This window comes from Astatotilapia calliptera, chromosome 11 (genome assembly GCF_964374335.1).
Source record: "Astatotilapia calliptera chromosome 11, fAstCal68.1, whole genome shotgun sequence".
In the NCBI taxonomy this organism is placed as follows: domain Eukaryota; kingdom Metazoa; phylum Chordata; class Actinopteri; order Cichliformes; family Cichlidae; genus Astatotilapia; species Astatotilapia calliptera.
This window is the reverse complement of record NC_137432.1, coordinates 12,407,426-12,433,015: the sequence shown is the minus strand read 5'-3', so window position 1 is coordinate 12,433,015 and position 25,590 is coordinate 12,407,426. Positions and strand designations below refer to the sequence as shown.

Sequence of the window (25,590 nt, the reverse complement as noted above, 5' to 3'; positions counted from 1 at the left end):
CTAGTGTGGCTGAATTAAAACAATTCTGTAAACAAGAAAGAGGCAAAGTTCTTCTACAGCGAGATAAAAGAATCATTGCAGTTCTTGCTGGAAAAAACTACATTTTGTCCATACTTGGGTTATCTTTGTCTAATATTAAAATTAGTTTGAGGATCTGAAACACAAACTGAATGAACATCTTTTCTCCCCTCTTATTCACACATTTTCCCTGCATCTCTTCACATAAACCTCACTAAACACCTCAACGCAGATGGAGGATGCCAAAGTTGGCCTGCAAGCCTCTCTTCTGGTCAGATCTCCAGAAACTGGCGAGTTATTTGTGAACTTTGACCCAGAGATTCTGACGCAGATCAGAGAGGTGAACTGCATGACAAAGATGAATTTGGCAATCCCTCCCTTTGCTCTTCTACTGCTGCAAAAACAGGACGTCTTTAAGAAACACTACAATAGAATACAGGTGAGCATAGCACACAGTTGTAGCTAAAATTTCAAAAATGCATACAGTGAACAACCAAATGATCAAAGCTGCATGTAACTACAGGGAGTGCAGAATTATTAGGCAAATTAGTATTTTGTCCACATCATCCTCTTCATGCATGTTGTCTTACTCCAAGCTGTATAGGCTCGAAAGCCTACTACCAATTAAGCATATTAGGTGATGTGCATCCCTGTAATGAGAAGGGGTGTGGTCTAATGACATCAACACCCTATATCAGGTGTGCATAATTATTAGGCAACGTCCTTTCCTTTGGCAAAATGGGTCAAAAGAAGGACTTGACAGGCTCAGAAAAGTCAAAAATAGTGAGATATCTTGCAGAGGGATGCAGCAGTCTCAAAATTGCAAAGCTTCTGAAGCGTGATCATCGAACAATCGAGCGTTTCATTCAAAATAGTCAACAGGGTCGCAAGAAGCGTGTGGAAAAACCAAGGCGCAAAATAACTGCCCATGAACTGAGAAAAGTCAAGCATGCAGCTGCCAAGATGCCACTTGCCACCAGTTTGGCCATATTTCAGAGCTGCAACATCACTGGAGTGTCCAAAAGCACAAGGTGTGCAATACTCAGAGACATGGCCAAGGTAAGAAAGGCTGAAAGACGACCACCACTGAACAAGACACACAAGCTGAAACGTCAAGACTGGGCCAAGAAATATCTCAAGACTGATTTTTCTAAGGTTTTATGGACTGATGAAATGAGAGTGAGTCTTGATGGGCCAGATGGATGGGCCCGTGGTTGGATTGGTAAAGGGCAGAGAGCTCCAGTCCGACTCAGACGCCAGCAAGGTGGAGGTGGAGTACTGGTTTGGGCTGGTATAATCAAAGATGAGCTTGTGGGGCCTTTTCGGGTTGAGGATGGAGTCAAGCTCAACTCCCAGTCCTACTGCCAGTCTCTGGAAGACACCTTCTTCAAGCAGTGGTACAGGAAGAAGTCTGCATCCTTCAAGAAAAACATGATTTTCATGCAGGACAATGCTCCATCACACGCGTCCAAGTACTCCACAGGCAAGAAAGGGTATAAAAGAAGAAAAACTAATGACATGGCCACCTTGTTCACCTGATCTGAACCCCATTGAGAACCTGTGGTCCATCATCAAATGTGAGATTTACAAGGAGGGAAAACAGTACACCTCTCTGAACAGTGTCTGGGAGGCTGTGGTTGCTGCTGCACGCAATGTTGATGGTGAACAGATCAAAACACTGACAGAATCCATGGATGGCAGGCTTTTGAGTGTCCTTGCAAAGAAAGGTGGCTATATTGGTCACTGATTTGTTTTTGTTTTGTTTTTGAATGTCAGAAATGTATATTTGTGAATGTGGAGATGTTATATTGGTTTCACTGGTAAAAATAAATAATTGAAATGGGTATATATTTGTTTTTTGTTAAGTTGCCTAATAATTATGCACAGTAATAGTCACCTGCCCACACAGATATCCCCCTAAAATAGCTAAAACTAAAAACAAACTAAAAACTACTTCCAAAAACATTCAGCTTTGATATTAATGAGTTTTTTGGGTTCATTGAGAACATGGTTGTTGTTCAATAATAAAATTATTCCTCAAAAATACAACTTGCCTAATAATTCTGCACTCCCTGTAGGAGTATAAAACATCCTGGAATTGTGTTTAAATTCCACACAGATTTTTAAAAATGACTAAAATCGACAAAAACCCATTTTATTGTCAACTGAAAAATTCAGTTCATCCCTTTTGTGTGATTGCAAAAATGCTCCAACATGCATCTATCTCATTTCAGCTGATGTTGAGCGAGAACACTAGAGTGCGTGCCAAGATTCAGAGTGTCTTTGAACAGCTGGCCATGCCACATGTAGCTAAGGTAAGTGGACCGACCCTCGGCTACCAAAACTAGCAATTGGGACATGGAATGTCACCTCTCTCATGGAGAAGGAGCCTGAGTTAGTGTGTGAGTGTTGAGAGGTAGCGGCTAGATATGGTGGATGTGAATGGCTTGGGCTCTGGAACTAGTCTCCTGGAGACGCGCCCTTGGTGCGAGGTGGCCGGCTGGGATTGGGAATCCTAGAGTGATTGACCGAACAGTAAAGGACAGTCAGGCACAGGTTAAAGTCCAAAAAAGTGTTTTTTATTTAACCCAAAAAATGAACTTTGGTAAAAATAAAAAAAATCAACATCTTGGGCAAGAGATCAAAGCAACTGAGCTTGACTCAAAGTTAGTTTTTGTCCCTACCCTCACCTGTGGTCATGAGCTTTGGGTAGTGGAGGAGGTGACTGGGGAGAGGGAGGTCTCAGCTTCTCTACTTAGGCTGCTGCCCCAAGACCCAGCCCCGGATAAGGGTAAGAAAATGGATGGATGGATGTGTCTGTGAAGGTTCTCAGTCATCGTAGTCTAAGGATGGATGGTTTCCCTCTGTTCTTTATCATGTCGATGTCAAATCCTTCATGTTGTGCACGCTCCAGTTAGCTAAATTATGTTTGCCAGTGCTAGCTAATAAAGCTTTGTTTTGATTTTATATTTCTCTGCAAAGTCCTGCATTTCAGTCCAACCCAGCATCCCATGATCGAGCGTCATGTGATTACATAAAAGTTCAAAATAGGACTCATTTTATTTGATTTCATTTGATTTTATGTTTTTATTTTCAGTTGTCTCTAGTAAGTCAGAAGAACACACAAAAAAATGTTAGATCCTTTTTTATTGTTGCTTGGTTTCGTCATGAATCTTTTCTAAGCATTAAACTGGTGACAGGTATGAGACTGACTGTCACAGCAGGTTGCTTACAAAGTGCATCACCATCATCATACCATACATGACTTACTTGACAGGTGGATGAGGCTATACAACCGGGTTTGACCTCCCTCAACTGGACATCTCTGAATATTGACAAGTATCTCGACCGCATCGACAAAGTGTTGGGTAAGCAAAAAATGTAACGAGATCGATCCTGTACACGCTGACACGAGACATTCCTGCAACTCAGCACTGGCTGCGTGTGATTAATGGATTTATTGCATAGGTGGCTTTCTCACAAGTAACACTCATATATTCAATAGATTCTTTCTCTCTCTACACATTGCCTTTTTTTATACTGAATTGTCTGTTTATCACTGTTCTCTCCTTTGCTCAAACGCATAACAAGTTCCCCTTGATTTTTCCCTCTTTCCCTTATTTTTGGTGGGTTTGTGTCCCTCCCTTTCTCTTTTGTGTGGTTTTTTTTGTCTGTTTAGCTGATCTTGAGTTGCTGATGGACAGAGTGAATGACCTGGTGGAGTTTAGAATAGAAGCAGTACTGCAGGAGATGAGCATATCCAACCTGTGTGTCCTGCCAGAGGATGAGCCTGTGACCTGTGAGGAGTTTGTTCAAACCACCAGGGTAAACGAAGACAAATAAAATAAAAGTATCCGCTGGGTTATTGTTGCTCTACTAAGTCTGTGTAACTATGCAGACATCTGAAAGATGCTATCAATATTTATTAAGTGGTTTTGGTAATTCTCACACATTTAAAATACTTTTTTCTGTATTTAAACATTATTTCTTATTCTAAAGATTAATTACATTGAACTGAACTGTATATCTGCATGTGTCTAGGACCTTTGCATAAGACAAGCCCAGAAAGTGAACATGAAGAGCTCACTGGTGGAGGAGGCAGCTAATGAACTGATCAACATGCTGCTAGAGTTTGACCACAATCAGAGAGAGGAGGTGGAGAAGTTTGAGGAAGAAAGCTGCACAGAGAGCAAGACCATAGACCACAATGACAGTGAAGGTATGCTGACAGTTTCCTTTCACGATCAAACACAATACAGTGTGATAATTATGATTCAATGCTGTAAGAGACAAGTTAAAAAAGGCAGTTCAAAGGTTTTTAAAGGAAAGGGGATTACCTTTTTTAGGACCTTGTTGTTTTTACTTTTATTATAATGCTGATTTATTCAAGGTGAAGTGTTGCTGAAGGTGTTCGTATTGACTGTAAACGTGTCACCTTCTTAGGTGATGACGAGCGTCTCTTCTCCAGAAACACGCTGCTACATTCTGCTAGTGTTGGTCCTTCTTCTCCGTTGGTGAGGAGGAAGAAGAAGAGGGACTTGATGGAAGTGATGGAGCAGGAAGCCCAGGAGCTGCTGTCCTACTTCAACCACCGTAATGTGGATGCCTTGCTCAAAGTGACACGCAACACCCTTGAGATGTTGCGCAAGCGCATACATACGTCCTCGCTCATACACTTCTCTGGTGCGTCTTGTTTAATTGTTTGCTATATTTCTGTAAAGGCCTAAAATATTTAAAATAAGCTCATAAAATGTCTATTCCAATACTTTATGTGTGTTACCCTTCTCTCCCTCTGAAGCTGCAAGTGACCCAACCAGCCATGGCAAAAGCAGCGATCACCATGCAATCTTCAGAGTAAACATGACCCTTTCCATCCCTAACATTGTCATGGTTCCAGCTTTGGAGGAGGTTCAACAGGCTCTAAACCGCGCTGTAGAGTGTGTAGTCAGTGTCAGCAAAGGAGTCAGCCAGTGGAGCAAAGAAAGGATATCTAAGGTGAATAAAGGAAAAATCAATTTGTGACATTTAGCTTGATAACTGTAATAAACTGTTAGAACTGCTCTTTTTAAACTAATATTGTCGTGGTCCAGCAGTGTACTAAATAAACCCGGAGGTTTTACATTCCCCTTTCCAGAGACAAATGAATGAAAGGCGAATGGCAGCACTGAAACAAGACAGCTCTGAGAGCGAAACAGAGGACGGAGCAACAACATACAGAAGCTTGGCTGGTAATAGAGAACATTATCACTTTCATAGCTTAACCTCAGACCTTCAACAGCTCCCAACTGTGTCAGCTCACTCATTTTTAAAATTTTAAGATTTGCTGTTTTCAGCATACAATTACAACTCGATTTTACAGCTCAGCAGAGCAAGCAAATATCTGACCAGGGGCAGAAACACATAATATTGCTTGGGGAGGAAAATATTCAAGAATTTCATATTTAATGCAAATTAAATACATATTTAATTAGAAAGCGGCAGGGATAATCAATTTCCACTATGAAAAGCACATTTTACTTTTAGAAATTATATATACAGAGAGAGAAAAACTAAATGGAAGTAATTCCATTTTTAACATGTTCTCTTGTAAAAAGACCTGTAACATATAATTATTTTAAAAGCCCAGAAGTTAATATTTGGAAGAATAATGTCCATCATTTCTGCTCAATGTGTTTTCTGTGAAATTCTGTCATTTTCAGATGGCAGTACCTCAGACATGTCAGCTTCTGTGATCCAGGCCATCCCGTTCCAAGCCAGAAATTACTACAAGAGTGTGTCTGAGAACAAGGAAATAGCCAAGCTAATCTCTGTACTTAGCACCTCTATCACCTCCAGTAAAAAGGTACATGGCACTTAATTAAGCTATTTTTTATATGAAACTAATCCAAACTTAGCTGTCTTTTATTAAATCATGCCATACACTTTTTATATTTCTTTATCCCACATTTACAACAGATATTTTCATCTATATTTCTGTATATTTAATGAATATAAATGTCTTTTATTTTTCTATAAGTGCACTTCATTTCATATTCTCCTGTTGATATTAATGTGCAGGAAGTGGTGACCGCTCTACATCACTTTAGCCGTTACCATCACATCTGGAGGAAAGACCGTGAAGAGACCATGAGGAAGTACGTTGAAATGTATGGTTTCTATATAAATCTGCTTATCTGACATCGCACTAGTGCTATTTTTGTTTGTGTTTTGAACAGATTTATCGAGGGGAGTCCCTTGTTATCGGAGTTTGAGAGCCAGATTCTTTTCTATCGAGATCTAGAGCTGGAAGTAAACTCTGAACCAGAGTATATTGCTGTAGGAGCCTTGGCGCTATTCACAGGTCTTATTAAGTTACAAATTTAAAACCGGCATGAATGAGATTTTTGAGATTTTCAGCAAGTTAAATGATGCTCTCTGCATGCTCATATTACTTCCTGCCAGCACCCTTAAAGATGTCCCTCTCTGCTGAAATCAAGAATTGGATGGTGGACTACGGACTTTACTGTAACAGGAAATGTCGCTCAGAGATGGAGCACATTTTTGCTTTTGTAGATGAAGCAGGAAAGAAACTGAATCGACAGATCAAAGACCTGGATGATATTCGTATTGCCATGGCCGCACTGAAGGAGATCAGAGAGCACCAGATATCTATTGATTTTCAAGTTGGGCCCATAGAGGTAAACCACAGCATCACATATTTATCGAAGCTCTTTTTATACACACAAATACACACAGTGGGAAAGAGACATTTTTAGCTGTTTGACTTTATGAGTCTGTACAAGAAGCTCAGAAAGAAATAATTACACATTTGCACATTCTAGTTTTTGTCAGGTGGAAGACTTAGTATCTTATTTTTCCTCACAGGAGTCCTATGCCATGCTCCATAAGTATGAACTGTCAGTGGCTAAAGAGGAGGCTGAAAAAGTGGATACTCTGCGCTACACTTGGGAAAAGCTCTTGTCCCGGAGCACAGAGGTGCAGAACGAGCTGGTCGCCTTGCAGCCAAACTTCAGAGAAGAACTGGTCAGCAATGTGGAGACCTTTCTCGAAGACTGCCAACACTTTTATCAAGATTATGAAAAGGTAAAGTATCTATGGCTGTTTGCTCTGTTTCAATTAAACTTTTTATTTTAATTCAACAAATAAATGCTCAGTTAATTACAGTTAAGGTTAGTTTTAATAATAGCTACTAAAATGACACTTTTCCCTCTCTGTTTAAGGATGGTCCCATGGTTGTGGGACTTGCACCCCAAGATGCCAGTGACCGGCTGATCATGTTCCAGGTTGGTTAGTGATTAATTATTTTGTCTCTCTGTCAGTTAGTAAATATTTAGATCCTGCATTGACCTGATGCCTCAGAAAAGTAGTTACTTGAAACTGATGTTAAAAGAGCTATTATATTTTTATTATTATTATTACTATTATTATACTATTACAGTTTCTATTTCATGGTTAGCAAAAGACAGATTTTTTATTCTGTATAAATTATACTCAGATAATTGCAAATGTTTTACCTCAAATGTGTAATGTTTTAAAGTCCATCAGAGCGTAAGCTGTACCTAATCGTAGCTCTTCTCCTCTTCAGAATCGATTTGACAACCTGTTCAGGAAGTACATCACTTACACGGGAGGCGAAGAGCTCTTTGGACTTCCTGTTACCCAGCATCCTCAGCTATTGGAGATTAGGAAGCAACTGGCTCTGCTGCAGAAGTTGTACGGCCTTTACAACAATGTCATCGATACAGTTAATGGCTACTATGATATCCTCTGGGCTGACATCTGCATCGAGAAGATTAATAATGAGCTGCTCGACTTTCAGACGAGGTTTGGCAATTTATTTGTTTGTTTTTTATTCAAGCAACTGTTGAACTCTTTTAACTGTAGATGTAGTAACACGAGCTTAAAATATGTTAATGAAGAAGGAGACGTTTTCAGGAAAGAAGCTGAACTGGAAACAAACAAAACTGACTATGTGAGAAAATAACCTTCTCATACTGTGTAATCAAGCCCTCTCATTACTGCAGGAATTGGTGACGTCACAAAGAGAAAAAAAAAAAAGCAGAATTAAATTAAATGATTTTCATTAGTCCATCCATAAACATCACTCTTATTTTCAGGCATTAAAGAAACTGCTTCCTTTCACTTGCTACAATATGGAAACTTGTTTCGAGATGTTATAATTTCGAAATACTAACCCAAAAGTTTTACATAACAACAAAAAAAGTTTTTTTTTTTCCAGTGGCAGAAACAAAGCTTCCTGTTCTTCATCAACACTGCATTAATATTTCAGTCTCACAATGCAAAGCTAATCTTTGCCCTTTATGTGGTCACATTTGTCCAGCATGTGTCAAATGGACACTGAAGGGGAAAGAGGCTAATAGGCTACAGGCTAGTTTATTTTACCTAAAGAAATTAAGAACAAGTTTTAATATAGCTGGAAGGGATTACTTGACAATGAAAATCTAGATAAAAAATAGAAGCAGTCAGAAGGAAAATATAGAGCTATAGTCAGAGCTGAAGAAGAGAGGATATTTGTTTCCTCTGGCAGAAATGTCAGCTATCTGTTGTGGAGGTGTTGATTTGGTTGAGTGAAGCTATGAACAGACACTGATGCATGAACTTTTGCTCTGTGCTAGTAAGAAAGGATACTCAACAAGTTGTCCAATCCAATGACTCTTGTAGCGTTAATACCAAACTTGAAGTGTGTTGTAATACTTTTCCTTTAACAAACAAAATGTCAACTATACATCTAATCTAGTTCATATCAACTTTACTTGACTTCAGCAGAGCTAAAGTGTAGTTTAGAAAGAAGACAATAAATATGAGTTTGACTGTCACGTCCTGTGAACTACCAGGTGTCGAAAACTGCCTCGTGCTCTGAAAGAGTGGCAGGCCTTTCAGGATCTGAAGAAAACGATTGATGAATTCAGTGAGTGCTGCCCCCTGCTGGAACTCATGACTAACAAAGCAATGATGGCCCGGCACTGGAAGAGGATAACGGAGGTTAGTGAAACATGGCCACTGGTGTAGCACTGCAACTGAATGTTATTGACTGAAATCAAGTCATCACCAGAACCTAATGATAATGATAATAGCTGTAATTTGTCCTGTTTTGTATCCAGGTGACTGGCCATACCTTTGAGGTGGAAACTGATACATTCAAGCTGCGTAACATAATGGAGGCTCCTCTACTCAAGTATAAAGAAGAGATTGAGGTACAAACGAATCATTAGCTGCTAATTCAAGGTGTTTTCTTTTTTATTTGATATAATAAATTCCAAATAAAATACAAGTTTGGAAAATTGTTTGGAGGAAATGAAAACATTTAAAAAGTTTAAAGAGTAATATATTGAATTAACTGATAGGTGGTCCTGTTCAGTGCAAACACCAATCCTGTTTTTTCAGTGCATATGCATCTGTTTGCCATCAGCATTTTTATTGCTAACATTTAAAAACATTTGGGGGGCGGGATTCTTGTGCAGGATATCTGCATCAGTGCTGTGAAAGAGCGTGATATTGAACAAAAGCTGAAGCAAGTGATCGCTGAGTGGGACAACAAGACTTTTACATTTGCCAGTTTTAAGACCCGTGGGGAGTTGCTGCTGAGAGGAGACAGCACATCAGAGATCATTGCCAGCATGGAGGATAGCCTAATGATCTTGGGATCCCTTATGAGCAACCGGTACGGCAGTGTTGAGTGTCATTATCATTAGTGTCGGTAGTGATGATCTTCTTCCACAGCTGTGGGAAATCTAGACATTAGACGAGCCACACACAGGTGTGCGTCCCTAAGTAAGGCGAACGTGAAGATTTACCTTCTTTTTCAGGTACAACACCCCATTTAAAGCCCAGATTCAGAAGTGGGTTCAGAATCTCTCCAACACCACTGATATTATCGAGCACTGGATGACTGTCCAGAACCTGTGGATCTATCTGGAGGCTGTGTTTGTGGGTGGAGATATCGCCAAACAGTTGCCTAAGGTGAACAACATTTCAGGATGTGATTCATATTGGTTATCAGGCTTAAACATGGACTCCAAATGCAGTTTAAAAGGCAATTTCAGTTTAAAAGGCAAACAAGTGAACTGAACTGAAATTACTCATTTGCAGTTACACAATTTACATAAAAAAATTCTATCTTTACATCATTATCAGATTTCTGGACAATATTCTGGGTGTTTAGGTGCAGTAGTGCATTAATGTGCCAGGCGTTGAGTTTCTTTTATTTTCATTTTCAAAAATTATATTTCACAGTCTCTTGAGCAAAATAAATCACTGGTCCAGGCAATGTTTTCAGGCCACAGTGTTTTGACATTTAAAAGAAGAAGAAATAATAGTGAAATGTTGCCTTTGTAAGATTGTTTTACGAGCTTAATTCTAAAATCAGCGCCAAACAGCGTCCAAGCATTTAAAAGAAACAACTAAATACAAAATAAAATAATAAAACAGTCTGATCATGAGATAATTGACTAACTCAATCTTTTTAGGAAGCAAAGCGTTTCTCTAACATTGATAAGTCATGGGTGAAGATCATGATGCGAGCCCATGAAATGCCCAATGTGGTACAGTCATGCGTGGGGGATGAGACCATGGGACAGCTGCTTCCACATCTCCTCGAACAGCTGGAGATCTGTCAGAAGTCTCTAACAGGGTGAGTAGAAAAAACTTAAAACACCACCATGGCCCTTATTTTTAGGTTCTAATGAACTTAACCACCAAAAGAAAGGTAGAAGATTTTAAACGATAATCAGTAGTGAGGGTAAGTGAAGTGACTGATTTCCTTTTTTATGCTGTACAGTTAACTATCTGGTTTATTGTATTGACTGTCAGATGATACTTTGTATTGATTTTTTTAAAATTATGTGGTCAAACAGTTATCTGGAGAAGAAGCGTCTGCTGTTTCCTCGTTTCTTCTTTGTCTCTGATCCTGCCCTGCTGGAGATCCTGGGCCAGGCCTCTGACTCCCACACCATCCAGGCCCACCTTCTCAATGTCTTTGACAATACCAAGTGTGTCCAGTTTCATGAAAAGGTGGATTATGTTCTTTTTTTGTTGTTTATCTTAAACACTTAACCTTCTGAAAAATATGTGATTGTAACATGAAAGTAATAAAATATAATAGCTGCTTTAATGTCAAATTGAATGAACTAATCAGAGTAATGTAGAATTTGAAAAATATACTTTTTATAAGAAAAATAACTTCATCATTGTAGTTATAATAATCGATCTAATCAGTGTTGCCTTTCACAGATATATGACCGCATTCTGGCCGTGTCATCACGCGAGGGAGAGACTGTGGAGCTGGATCGTCCCGTCACAGCTGAAGGGAACGTGGAGGTGTGGCTCAATGCTCTGCTGAAAGAATCCCAGAGGTCTTTGCACCTTGTGATCAGACAAGCTGCTCTGGCTATCCAGGACTCTGGCTTCCAGCTAATTGACTTCCTCAACTCCTTCCCATCTCAAGTAAGTCATTGTCCAAATCCAGGAACTAATCCGCAAACGTTTTAAAACATTGATTCGACCACAACTGGCTATCCTTGTGGAGCAAGGACGGCGCTGCTCAAAAACAGAAACCTGTGTAGCCTAAAGAGGCAATCTACTATGAACATTGTAATAAACTCCAAAATAAATTCTAAAGAAAGTTGGGATGCTCCAAAATGTAAGTTAAAATAGGATGCAATGATTCGCAAGTCTTATAAGCCCATAGAATAAATCTAGCAAATGTTTAAAACTGAGAAAACTATTTTGAGATAAAAGATTGGCTCATTTTGAATTTAATGACTACAACGACAGCCAACAAGAGTCTGGATAAATTAGTGGTAGTAAAAAAAACAGCTGGAACATTTTGCAACTAATTAGGATATCTGGCAACAGCTCAGTAATATGAGTGGATATAAATAGAGCATGTTAGACGAAAGAATTGGGCTGAGTTTCACTAATCTGCAAAAAACTAAAATTGTAGAACAATTACAGAATGATGTTCTTTAGTGTAAAATTGCAAATATGAATTTCCCGTCATCTACGTTACGTGATATCAAAAGATTTCAAGTATCTGGAGAAATCTCTGTGTGCAAGGCTGAAAATCAATATTGGATGCCTGCGAGCTTCAGACCCTCAGGCAGCACTGCATTACAAACAGACCTGATTCTGTCATGGAAATCACTGCATGGGCTCAGGAACACCTCCAGAAAATCAATGTGTGGGAGCACAGTTTGCTGTACAGGCTAAAGCTCTATGCTGCAAAGAAAAAGCCATGTGTGAACATGATCCAGAATCACCGTTATATTCTCTGGACCAGAGGTCATTTAACACTGACTGAGCCAATGTGGAAAACTTTTTATACAACATGGAGACCACATCCTCACGCAATCTGTCTTTTTCTGCGCTCTCTCATGGTATGGGGGTGCATTAGTGCCTATGAAACTGGCAGCTTCCACATCTGGATAGATACCACCATTGCTGAAAAGTATCTAAATGTTTTAGAGCAAAATATGCTCCAATCCAGTCATGTCCCTGTCTTTTTCAGGGAACAACCTGCATATTTCAGCTAAATCGCATACTTTGTAGAAGGATACTCTGGGTTTTTAACTGCCTTTCATCAGTCCAGACTGTTCACCACCTGGAAACATCCTGTGTCAGAATAGAACTGGGCAATATTCCTTACCCACGTACAGTTGCTGGTCTCCCCAGTTCCCAGATGTTTACTGACTGTTGTTAAAAGTGAACAAGTATTTTTTTTCTTAAAAGGGTGTGTTTTCTATAAGTATTTGTTATTGTTTCTATGTTCTGTTGTGACTAAAATATGGGTTATTGAGATTTGCAAATCATTGCGTTCTGTTTTTATTTATATTGTACTCAGCATCCCAACTTTTGGGAATTGGGGCTGTTATTTTCTCTGTAAATCTTGGGGTGTGGTACTAAACTGCTATAGTATTCCTTCATCAAAACAATAGTTAGATTTCTAAGGTCATCGGTACATTTGACCATTTTGATGTGTTTTGTTTTTTGCACATTAATGTAGGTGGGGTTACTGGGTATTCAGATGATTTGGACAAGGGACTCAGAAGAAGCTCTGACCAATGCCCGATACGATCGTCGCATCATGTCCAAAACCAACCAGTTCTTCCTGGATCTCCTTAACACCCTGATTGACATGACCACAAGAGACTTGGAGGCTGTGGAGAGGACCAAGTATGAGACCCTCATCACTATTCATGTCCACCAGAGGGACATATTTGATGAACTGGTGAGTATGTTGATCATTCGGTGAAAAGAGGCCAGAGACATCCGAGCTGGGATCAGTTAGACTGACGCTGAACTGTGCACATGAACGCTTTGCAATTTCTGTTCAAGATTAGAATCTCCGGCTCAAAATAGCAACCACTCTGTAAACTGTGTTTGATATTCAGACTCCCAAGGGCTGCCATGTCAGAATACAAAATGTTGTTTACTGCAGCGAGTAAATTCTGTCGAAAGTAGTCAGAGGGGTTTTAATGGCAGTCAAGTAATATTTAAAGTCACGACTGTGTTTGAATCTCCACTTAAGGCAGAATAAGCATGTTGCTGAACCCCAAGGTTAATAGAAGCAGTTTGAAGAAACTTTATTTGGATGTGTTTTTTCAGTTCTTTCTAAAATCATTTGTATTTATTTAGCTCATACCATTAATTTGTCCTGCTCATGTTCCTTTGTCCTGTTTGTTTCTAAACACATTTTTGCCTCACCTTATTTCCTCTCCAATAATATATCACACTGCTACTTTTCTACCCCCACTGTATTTTTTCTCACACATATTCTGCTTTTTATCTCTTCTATTCATTACTATTCTAATTCATTTTGTACTTTTTCCCATTTGCATCATTTTAACTTGCTGGACTTTTCTCTTCCCTCCTTTTCACTCTCCCCTATCCTTTACCTTCCTTTCTTCCCATTTCACTTCATGACCTCTTCGTTCATCCTCCACTTTCTTGCTTCTCTTCTCTTTCCACCCTTTTAATGTTACCCTCCTGTCACCGAAATCCCTCCTCACACATCCCGCCCTTCCACCTTTCTTCCCCTCTTTTATCTGGCTTTCATCTCTCTTTTCAAATAATCTTCTGAGTGGTGCCCTTCAATTTCTTATTCTTCACATGCCATCTCCCTTCTCCCTTCACTTCTGTTTCCATCCCCTTGTCTCCTTCTGCCCTCTCTTTCCCTCTTTCCCTGTCTCTTATCGCTACCCTTTCTCCACCTAGTGCCGGTTGCATGTCAAAAGCTCCAGTGACTTTGAATGGCTGAAGCAGTGCCGTTTCTACTTCAATGAGGACTCAGACAAGATGATCATCAACATTACAGATGTGGGCTTTGTCTACCAGAATGAATTCTTGGGGTGTACCGAAAGGCTTGTCATTACACCTTTGACGGACAGGTAAAGCAGACATACGTCAGTAAAATGTATCATAATGGCAAAAGTCATATGCACACACACTAATAAGAAAATAAAGGAAAAAAACAGCAGTATAACTTTTCTTTTTTGCAGTTTAAACAAAGACAGTGTAACCTTGGAGTGACTGTACAGAAAACGTGACCCTGCCTTTGTAACTAAGTCAGAAATGCATGCTGCATCATGCATCAGTTATTTTAGGAACCCACTCTAGATTTATGCTGAAAACTTGACCGTGATTGTTCGTTGTAATGTCAAGTTTCATGAAATGGATTAAACTTTCTGTGGTTGACTAATGACTGGATTTGTAAAGCAAAGAAAAAAAGACAACTTGGGGGCTGTGAGGATGAGAAATTAGAAAGCAGGATGAAGCAGGATGAAGCAGGATGAAGCAGTCTTACACAGCGATCATCACATCTGTAACTAACAGGCGATATGAATGACAGAAAGAAAAGGAAAGAGGATCAGACAGAGTGAGGGAGACAGCAGTCCAACAACAAGAAGTGTCTTAGTAACAGACACAGAGGGTAAAATATGAGAAGAGACAAGGAGGGAAAAAAAGATGAGGAGAGACAAGGAGGAGATGTGAGAGGACAGCACTAGGGAGGGAGTTACCATCTAACATCAGACAGCAGCTCTCCAAAAAAGTGGCATGCTGGCCTTATGGCTAGAGGCGCCAAGACAGCTCTGCTTTTCCATCATTTTCTCATGCTGTCTTTCTTCTTTGTTTTGCTTGCTATCATTGTCCTACCTCCTCGCTGCCACCACATCACGTTAAAAAAGGGAAAGGTGCAAGTGGTCCTAAATTGTGGCAAAAAAGATGTTGGGATGAAAAAAGTAAATCTGGTTACGGAGTAGTCAGAATTAATCTGTATCTGCTGAAGGAGAGAAAATATGTCAGTATCCCAGCTTTACCATGATTTTTACCCCGAGGTCAGTCATTGTAATGAAGATGGAGACCAGTGACCAGAGGGCTAGGTCCTGTTGTCAGTCATCCTGATTGCTGATGTGTCCTTGAGCAAATCGCTGAATCCCCATCAGCTTCAGGGGCAGGGTTCTAAAGCTTAATCCTTGAACCTTGTGGAGAATGAGATCACGTTCATTTGTGGTCATTTTGAGTATGGATATTATTAGCTTATGAATTTATGAAATGATTCATGATTTATGAAATTAGATTGTTATTATGTTTGTGTGTCTACAATTGGACAGGTGTTACATCACTTTAGCCCAAGCTCTTGGTATGAGTATGGGTGGAGCACCTGCTGGTCCAGCTGGAACAGGTATGAAAATTAGTCACACAGTATCTATCTATTTTTTGGAAATTACATTGAATCAAAAAGAAAATGCAACATTTTATAGGAATGAAAACCTAGAACTGGTATGCAAAACTTATGATTTCTGAATGGGACAGACATGTTAAAAAGCTGTTCCAAGGTTTGCCAAGTGTTAAAGTAATTGAATTTAACCATTTTAAATATAGATAATTTACCCTTCTAGACTCTATACAACTCAGGTCATTTAAATGAAGAATCAAACAACACAGCTATCTCAGTCGGGAACGGCTTCATTACAGAGCTTTGATAGTTTCTATTATGAGATCATTTGTTGTCAGGTTTTCTATCAGCATACAAATGGTTGCATTTCAGTTTAGGCTGTGAAAATGTTGCCTTTTGTTATCAGGAAAGACCGAGACCATAAAAGACATGGGTCGCTGTTTGGGAAAGTACGTTGTGGTCTTCAACTGCTCTGACCAGATGGACTTCAGAGGCTTGGGGAGAATATTTAAAGGTGAGAATCACTAAGTAAAGTCATGCTATAAGTGTCATGATAGACTGTGTGGCAAGCAGGAAGTACGTACCAATTGCAGAACTCATGAGACAGAATCAACTTAAAGAGGCAGCGTTTATTGCTGGGAGGCTTTACATAAAGATTAAACTTCACAAAAAACAAACCAAAACCCCAAACTAGAAAACTCGAAACTAAACTGGACACTTGAGTCTAAAAACTAAGAAGCACAAACTAGGAAAACAAACCAGGACTGGGAACTAGAATTTCCTCAGGAATTCGGAGGGGAAAAAACAGACAGCATGGTGAGGGTACGACATGACACAGAGCAAGGAAAACACAGGACTGGAGCAATCAGGGAACGGGAGACAGGAGGGAAACACAGCTCGGGGAGAAATCAGAGCTAACGAGACAAGGTGAAACAAAACCAGACACACTGGAAGCACAACAGGCACAGAGACACAGACTTGACACTGAACATAGGGACACGGGAACAAGAACTAGAAATCACAGAGCAACAAACTAGAGAGCTAGAAATACTGAGACAGAAACCAAAACACTAACAGTGATAACCATGATGAACTCAAAGATCAAAAACACAACAAAACTCAAAACACTGGGTCACCGACCCAGGACCGTGACAATAAATATATACCCAGAAAGAAGTTTAAGGGTTTGAGTTATCAGGTTATAGACCTGTGGGGGTTTTTTTTTGCTAATAAATCATAACAATACAGATAAAAAAAAACAACAATCACACAATATGTAATGTCAGATATCTTATTTGTTTGCAGCGGACGGACCATAGCTCTGTGTTTATGTGATTTACCAGGTCTGGCTCAGTCTGGTTCGTGGGGCTGTTTTGACGAGTTCAACCGCATCGACCTCCCAGTTCTTTCTGTGGCAGCCCAGCAGATCGCGATAGTTCTCACCTGCAAGAAGGAACGTCGCAAAAATTTTGTCTTCACAGATGGAGACAATGTGGACATGAACCCAGAGTTTGGCATCTTCCTTACCATGGTTAGTGATGGAAGTAGAACAAGACTGCTAATATCTATTTGACTGGTCAGAGGAAATATCTAAAGGAGGCAGTTCTTAACATCAGTAAATGACACCTTAGTTAACAGAATGAATATTGAAGTGTATGAACTGTATCTGTTTCAGATGGTGCCTGGACATGCTGTGCATGCATGGACATCAATATTTACTCTTGGCTGTTAGATTTATCACATAATGATTCCTTTTTTTTTAAAGCAAAATTTTTAATCTTGAAAACTGAAATGAATCACAAATAACACTAAATTGAACTCTAACATGTAATATTTTATAAGTCAGTTTTTGAATTAAACTTTGGGCTCTGCCTGCTATTTCATGTGATTTATTTCTTAGAGTAATAGTTAAATCGCTTTATCTCCTTGCCTCATTTGCTGTCCTGAGGCAAGTCATTAAACATAACAGTGGAATAATTCCTCCCTGTGGCGAGAGGGGTCAGAGATCATTTTCCTCTTTTTTATTCTGTGTGTGTGTGTGTGTGTGTGTGTGTGTACATTAGTATAGACAAGCTTTGTGAACCAGGCTGTGTCTGTAGGCTGTGTCTGCTGAAGTTGAAGGATAGCGTTTGTGATGAAGATGAACTACATTCCAGTATAAACTTCATCCATTTAGTTTCATTGTTGTTGCATTCTAGTCTGTCATCTAAATCAGCGGTCTCCAACCTTTTTTGCGCCACGGACCGGTTTATGCCCAACAATATTTTCACGGACCGGCCTTTAAAAATACAACAAAATAAAACTAGTACCGCTACTGAAAAATAGAAGAGTTATTCATAACACACGTGAAAAGACCCAGGAAAACTGAGTTAACGATAAAAACGATGACAAAATAACGCTGAAAACCGATAAAAACCCTGAAAACCATACATTTCACACCTGAGCCTCAACTCTCGCGGCCCGGTACCAAACGACTCATGGACCGGTACTGGTCCGAGGCCCGGGGGTTGGGGACCACTGATCTAAATTTCTAATGCAGTAGAATGGGCAATGTAGCATTTACTCCTAATTATCATTAAATGTTTTATTTCTGTTTTACTCCATTAATATATTTTTTTTTGTTATTCTCCATGTAATCAGAATCCAGGTTATGCAGGTCGTCAGGAGCTTCCTGAAAACCTGAAGATCAACTTCCGCTCCGTGGCCATGATGGTTCCAGACCGTCAAATCATTATTAGGGTAAAACTGGCCAGTTGTGGGTTTATCGACAACATGGAGCTTGCACGCAAATTCTTCACGCTTTACAAGCTGTGCGAGGAGCAACTGTCCAAGCAGGTATAAAAATTGAAGATCTTCCTTTTAACCTTGCAGTAACAAGTGGAAAGTGGTAGAACTTGCACTGAGTGTGGGAGCATAAACAAGCTGCAGCTAAAAATGCATAAAAAGTCTTACTGACACACAGGCTGCTGAAAATAGAGTGTGATGCTTGTAGGAATGGGGTCAGAAAAGGAGTTAGTTTGGAGGAGGTATCATTGTCACATGACTTAACAACAAGGTTGCACGGGTTTCCATTAATGTAAATGAAACTAAAATGATATTTATGAATGTTCAGGTTCACTATGATTTTGGCCTGCGCAACATTCTGTCAGTTCTGCGAACTCTGGGAGCAGCCAAGCGAGCCAACCCCAGTGATACAGAGTCTACCATTGTCATGAGGGTTCTAAGGGACATGAACCTTTCAAAACTGGTAAGTCTACAATGGGCATCAAAAAGATAACCATGCTGATATTTCATGTTTTCACTGGGTTTTGCAAATTTGTGTGCACATGCGTTTAGATCGATGAGGATGAGCCACTTTTTCTGAGCTTGATTGAAGACCTCTTCCCAGGCATCCAACTTGACAAAGCGGGCTACCCTGAACTAGAAGCTGCCATTGACAAACAGGTAGGAGAGTTTGGAGAATGGATTTATCTGTTATTGACGAGGAGAGTGAAAATCCACAGTAACACCAAGTTTGCAAGATGGGGGGAACAGGAAGGGGAAACAATGGAAAGAGGCAGAAAGAGAAATGCGAAGGCTGAGTAAGACGGTCCAAAAGCCTAATGGAGAGTGAGGCCGCCGTATTTGTCATGTCAGACCTCAGGACAGGACATCGAGAAGGATACAAATAGTGGCATTTATTATTTGTAAAGGACCTAACCCGAGGACTTGTGAAAAACAGTGCAGGAAGGGAGAGATGCAATTAAAAGTTGGAACTTTTAGATTTTATGCTGTTTTGTTGCTGATCAGTTAAGCAAGTGCATTTGATAGTATTAGTTTAGTTTTTCATATATTGCTTCTGCATTTTGGCTTCATTTTTTTAATTAAAAAAAAAAGATGTTTTGATGTGTGAAACCTTAAAATTGACTGAAGGTGTGCTTTCTTTTTACCACGACTGTATACTAAGTTATTATACTTGTAAATACAGTAAAAGCATTATTGTTACAAAAATAGCTGGAATTGTAACTACTTTGTTTCTTCAGGTGGAGGATGCAGGCCTAATCAACCATCCTCCTTGGAAGCTAAAGGTCATCCAGCTGTACGAGACTCAAAGAGTCCGACATGGCATGATGGCCCTGGGGCCCAGTGGGGCTGGAAAGACAACTTGTATACACACGCTTATGAAAGCTATGACAGGTAGGATTTAGGGTATTTTGTCGCATGTGAGCTTAAAGAAAAAGACACCAACTTGTGGTAAGCTTGTTTTGAATCTATTGTACTGTAGACACGAATATGTGAACAGAATAACCGAAGAAATATACTCATACTGGGACGAGATATCTATTTAATTTATGGGGTATCTTATTAAATCTACATATTTTTAGGGTAATATTGTTACTTTTGTGACCTTGTCATGTGTTTAATATAATTATTGCTCCATTAAAGTATTATATTATCCATTATATTAACTTTAGGAAAACAGAACATGTTTCTGCTAATATCTAATTTTCTTCCAGAATGTGGTCATTCTCACAGAGAGATGCGCATGAACCCCAAAGCCATTACTGCACCTCAGATGTTTGGCAGACTAGATGTGGCCACAAATGACTGGACTGATGGCATCTTCTCTACACTGTGGAGGAAAACACTGAGAGCAAAGAAAGGTCCAAAAAGTTTCTTATTGTGCACATATGTCACACTTGGGTATTAATAAAGCAAAAAATCATTGGTAAACATTGTTTTCCATGAGAACTTTGACAAACCAGTTCAAGTAGGTTATTGCAATTAAGTATTAATACGTTGGGACAACGTTGGAAGGTTCAAAGGAAACAAAGCTCTGTTTAATCTTCCTATTTAGTTCTAAGCTTACACGGATAATTAAAAATGTCTGCGGGCAATTGCGTATGCATTCCATGTTTGCTTTTATGCGTCTAAGTACACATCTCATCTATTAATTACTTGTTCTGATGGTGTTTTGCATCTCTATGAGTGGGGTGTTCTCTGCGTATTTGCATTATTTTCCTGCTGCTACTTCCTGTTCATTTGCAGAGCTTGCTACTTTGGACAGAGTGAATTCCAGTGTAGAAAAGTAGATGTGGCAATGTGACAGGGCAGCAGCTCCTGGGTCAAGTAGATATTCCTCAAAGAAAAGAAGTACTTTGTGAAAACAGCTGTGTGCTGTCCACGCTCATTGTGTTTTAACTGATGCAGAAACAGCCTTGTGTGTATCATCTGGTAACTTCTGTGTAAAACACGTGCTCATGTAGTAGTCATATTCAAAGGAACTGATTTCTCAGCATTTAGAGTGTAAACCACATTCAAACAGCAGCTTTATCGTGCGATATTGCCTGAACGTCAGACAACGTCAGCCTTTTGCTTGTTTCAGACGCAATTTGTCTTTTGTGTTTCTGTTTTTGGATGTTTTCCAACTGGGAGGAGAGCGAGGAGAAACGGATTTCTTTGTTCATATTTAAAATTCCACAAAATAAATGACTCAGTTGTTGTTTTTCTTGCAAACTGATAGCTCATGATTGCTGGTTAGCCAAGAAAACATTTTGAACTCTTTTGTCTGCACTAAATTCATATTCAGAAATGTAGCTCATTTTTGCTTGAGGGTGACAGCACAAGGTCTTCATACCACCTCATTTTCGTAATCATGTAAACAAACACTTTGTTTCCCTCACAGGAGAGCACATCTGGATAGTGCTGGATGGGCCAGTTGACGCCATCTGGATTGAAAACCTAAATTCAGTTTTGGATGACAACAGAACTCTTACACTCGCAAATGGAGACCGAATACCAATGGCTCCCAACTGCAAGGTGGTATTTGAGCCGCATAACATCGACAATGCCTCTCCAGCCACCGTCTCACGCAATGGCATGGTGTTCATGAGCTCCTCTGTGCTCACCTGGATCCCCATACTAGAGGTGAAAAACCGGTTGTAATTATTTTTGTTTCATTTCGTAAAAGTTTGAAATCAAGGTATATTAAGGCAATATTTACTTGTGAATCATATAATTTAAAACCTGTGCACTGCATGTAGTTTTGACTAAATAGAGTCATGCTGTTGCTGCTTCTAGGGCTGGTTGAAGAAACGGTCCCCACATGAGGCAGAGATACTGAGAAAGCTCTTCTCTTCGTCTTTCTCCGAGCTCTACCGCTTCTGCGTGCAGTCACTAGAGTTCAAAATGGACATGCTAGAGGCCTTTGTAATCATGCAATGCATAAACATGCTACAGGGACTCATACCACCTAAGGTGAGGTATTCCCATCCACTGGACATGCACACGAACAGCAGCTAATGAATATTTCATTGATAAGTGACTCTTGAAGTAGAAGTGGAAATTTATAGTGAGACCAACTTGTATTTATGTTTTCAAAACCTTTTTAAGCACATTTATACCCATTATACAGACTGGGACTCATAGTTTTGTCCATATATTTTGTATGTTCAGTTTCATAGACTTGGCCTAACTTATGAAGTGCTCATCTCCTTTTTGGGTTCTTTTAATGATCCCTGAATTTCCTCATCTTAAAATGGATATCAATTTACAGGAGCAGTGTGGCGATTTATCCAGAGAGTTCTTGGAGCGGCTTTATGTCTTTGCACTAATGTGGAGCGCTGGGGCCGTACTTGAACTGGATGATCGGAGGAAGATGGAAATCTGGCTTAGAGGAAACAAGAGTATTCATCTAAACTTGCCAGACATTCCTCCTGACAGTGAGGACACCATGTTTGACTACTATGTCACAGCAGATGGTAAGCATGGCTTCATTAACTTTCAGTCAGATGGCGTTGTTTAGTTACTGGGTAGGCAGAGACATTATGTCTCATGTTGTACTTATGGAAAGTACATATGTGTATATAAAATTATTTTTAGTGATAAACTAAATTAATATCCTTGGATTAATATTATTTTGAATTTTTTTTTTTCATATTTTGTGTTGATCTCTACAACAAGCTTTATCTTATTAAAATTAAATTAAATATTTTTCCAGGTCATTGGGTCCATTGGAACACCAGAGTGGAGGAATACATTTATCCATCTGAATTCACACCAGAGTACAGCTCAATTTTGGTCCCCAATGTCGACAACGTTAGAACAGACTTCCTAACCCAGACTATTGCAAAGCAAGGCAAGGTATGGTTACCAGTTAGAGTAATTTCCATCATCAGCAAACACTAGTGACCCGCTTCCAGTGACAGCCTACACGCGCATGCTTTAACGCGTAGTGTTAAACTGCCTTCTCCATGTTTGATAGACAATGTGATGATGTTCCACATACTTTTCTTTTCCCATCATTCTGGCACAAGCAATCTTAGTTTTAGTTTTTGGATAATTGTGCAAGGCTCTTTTTAGCTGTTTTCTGTTTTCAAAGTCTAATCTGACCTTCCTGTTCTTGAGTGTTTTGTGTCTTTTCTAAATCCTCTATATTTACATTTATGAAGGTCTCATCTGTTTTTAGACTTTGACAATGAGTCATGTACTTTCTCCAGAGAGACAACCTGAAGTAAACTTTGGATAAACATTTAAATGTAATTGGACTCACGTTTTAAAAGCTGGCCTGCTAAAGGGTTATCTACATATGATAGTTTGATAAAGGATGGGAACCTTATTAGTTTTGACATGCTGAAACAGAGACACAATCTAGAAAAACAGGATTTTTTTCGATACTTGCAAATAAGACACTATATAAAGACAACAATCGGTCAGATGTCAAATACTAACGTGGAATTGGTAACTTTATTTAGACAGGCGTACAGTGGGGATGTTGACACAAGACTCATTTTTTTTTGGTACAATTTTTTTATGAATAAGCTTCCACACTCAACTGATTATGTGAAGATGTTATGGGAAAAGGAGGGAGGGATGTGTATTTCTAGGGAAGAATGGACTCAGATGTGGGAATGGCAATGGAGGAGTACTTCCTCCAAAAGCTGGAGGGAGTTCGGATGGAAAACTCTGATAAGGTTCTTTATCACTCCATGTCAAAAGGCTCACTATGATGGGAATCCTCCCGTGTGCTGGCGAAACTGTGGATACCAAGGAGCCCATCACACCCATATTATGTGGGACTGTCCTGTGCTACGGACTTACTGGAAAGACATTCATGGTATATTACAAGGCATTTTTAACTGTACATTCCCTCAGGATATGAAGACAATTTTTTTTGGCTGTATACCGCAGAACTGGTCCAAAAGTGACATATGTCTGTTACGAGCTTTATTGGTTGCAAGTAAGAAATGTATAACAAAGAAATGGTCCTCGCAAGACATACCGACTTTGTCATTATGGTGGGAAATTACGTTAGAGATATATAGGATGGAGGAAGTAACAGCTCATGTTAATGACAGGATGGCCTGGTTCCATCTGTGCTGGGATAAGTGGGTCCAATATGTTAATACCTATAAACCGAATTTTCTCTTTAAAGCTTGAAACCACCAATTTAGTTAATTGTTTACTCCCGACAGAGCTTTCTCCTTTTATTTTATATATATATATTTTTTTTCCTTTTTTTTTTTTTTTTTCTTTCTCTTTCTTTCTATCTGTCTTTCTTCTCGTTTTGTTTCGTTTTTCTCTTGTAAACTGTGTTAATTAATGCCTGTAATCATCTTTATGAGGTAATATTGTAGAAATAAAGAATATAAAAAAAAACAAAAAAAAAACATTTAAATGTAACTACAAAACCAGCATTATGTGTTTATGCTCAGCAGACGCAGAGGATATGCTCTTACTTTCCCTTTGATCTTTCCTCATAGAATATGCCGTAGACGTGCCTCTCTTGCATTGGAGGACACAGTTAACTGTTCGCGGTCTTGTTCTACTGTCGTCCTTCTCATGTTATCCTATAACGTGGAAGTTAGTTGGGATAATTTGGACTGATGGCAAATCTAAATATGTTTGTTATAGGCTGTTTTGCTAATTGGAGAGCAAGGAACAGCCAAGACTGTTATCATCAAGAGCTACATGTCAAAGTATGACCCTGAGACCCACATAGGCAAGAGTCTCAACTTCTCTTCTGCTACTACACCACTAATGTTCCAGGTAAAGCAGCAGGTCACCTGCCTACGTTTCTCTTAATTTAGAAGAAACAGAAGTGTGTCACTCTGTGAATTTTTAACTTAAAAGGAGCGTTCAGTTAAAGAGGGGAGAACACCACAGGCAGGTAAACAAGAATAAAGAGCAAACTTTAAAAATGAAAGCTGATGCAACAGAACGTAACACCAAGAGATCAAACACAGGAATTAGCTGAAGGCTTATACAAATAGTAGTAAAACCAAAAACAAAAGATATGAAGGATGGATGCAAAGTACAGTGAAACCAAAATAGACACAAACTAGGAAAGAGGGCGGAATACAGCTGAGTAACAAGGCATATTATAGGCTCCTTACTGCGCACACTCAGGGACCGATCGAGTGATGAGATACAGCTGAAGTAGTAAGAGTAGACAGCAGTCACACAGCCAAAGACAGGAAGAAAGTAATCGTTTCAATGCAAGGCAGGGGGCAGTTGTATAAGGCATTGCCAACCTGGCAATGCCTTATGCACAGAGCAGGTCTATAATAAAAACCAACACCATGACTGTGTTCATTTGCCATTAAAGAATATGAACATGTGTGATATTGATGATCTGTGATGAATTACATTTCAGTTGAAATTAAAAGATCTCTTTCTTTATCTCGCTGTACTTTTTCTTGCCTCATCCCTCCCTTTTTTCCCTTTTTTTAGAAGTCAGTTGAGAGCTATGTTGATAAGAGGATGGGGACCACTTATGGACCGCCTGCTGGGAAGAAAATGTCAATTTTTATAGATGACATCAACATGCCTGTCATCAATGAGTGGGGAGACCAGGTCATTATAACATTTCTACTGGTGTTTTTTCATTCATAATACTG

The 25,590-nt window shown here is 39.4% G+C and overlaps 1 protein-coding gene across 1 annotated transcript in view; it reads left to right on the top strand.

Annotated features, from left to right (window-relative positions):
* The window catches only part of dnah5 (dynein, axonemal, heavy chain 5), a 107,812-nt gene that overhangs the window by 15,250 nt on the left and 66,972 nt on the right, over positions 1-25,590 (top strand). The window contains exons 17-54 of the mRNA XM_080307805.1: positions 251-457; positions 2,253-2,333; positions 3,296-3,386; positions 3,698-3,843; positions 4,060-4,237; positions 4,462-4,701; positions 4,817-5,013; positions 5,153-5,246; positions 5,718-5,860; positions 6,076-6,152; positions 6,234-6,358; positions 6,460-6,695; positions 6,883-7,101; positions 7,239-7,301; positions 7,604-7,842; positions 8,874-9,021; positions 9,141-9,233; positions 9,501-9,700; positions 9,846-9,999; positions 10,506-10,669; positions 10,893-11,049; positions 11,269-11,481; positions 13,040-13,264; positions 14,251-14,423; positions 15,648-15,718; positions 16,119-16,226; positions 17,056-17,243; positions 18,353-18,547; positions 18,825-18,959; positions 19,049-19,156; positions 19,735-19,888; positions 20,209-20,355; positions 21,378-21,619; positions 21,773-21,949; positions 22,248-22,452; positions 22,692-22,834; positions 24,605-24,739; positions 25,424-25,546. Coding sequence (XP_080163931.1) covers positions 251-457; positions 2,253-2,333; positions 3,296-3,386; positions 3,698-3,843; positions 4,060-4,237; positions 4,462-4,701; positions 4,817-5,013; positions 5,153-5,246; positions 5,718-5,860; positions 6,076-6,152; positions 6,234-6,358; positions 6,460-6,695; positions 6,883-7,101; positions 7,239-7,301; positions 7,604-7,842; positions 8,874-9,021; positions 9,141-9,233; positions 9,501-9,700; positions 9,846-9,999; positions 10,506-10,669; positions 10,893-11,049; positions 11,269-11,481; positions 13,040-13,264; positions 14,251-14,423; positions 15,648-15,718; positions 16,119-16,226; positions 17,056-17,243; positions 18,353-18,547; positions 18,825-18,959; positions 19,049-19,156; positions 19,735-19,888; positions 20,209-20,355; positions 21,378-21,619; positions 21,773-21,949; positions 22,248-22,452; positions 22,692-22,834; positions 24,605-24,739; positions 25,424-25,546 — 5,994 coding nt within the window. The remainder of the gene's footprint in view (positions 1-250; positions 458-2,252; positions 2,334-3,295; positions 3,387-3,697; positions 3,844-4,059; positions 4,238-4,461; positions 4,702-4,816; positions 5,014-5,152; positions 5,247-5,717; positions 5,861-6,075; positions 6,153-6,233; positions 6,359-6,459; positions 6,696-6,882; positions 7,102-7,238; positions 7,302-7,603; positions 7,843-8,873; positions 9,022-9,140; positions 9,234-9,500; positions 9,701-9,845; positions 10,000-10,505; positions 10,670-10,892; positions 11,050-11,268; positions 11,482-13,039; positions 13,265-14,250; positions 14,424-15,647; positions 15,719-16,118; positions 16,227-17,055; positions 17,244-18,352; positions 18,548-18,824; positions 18,960-19,048; positions 19,157-19,734; positions 19,889-20,208; positions 20,356-21,377; positions 21,620-21,772; positions 21,950-22,247; positions 22,453-22,691; positions 22,835-24,604; positions 24,740-25,423; positions 25,547-25,590) is intronic.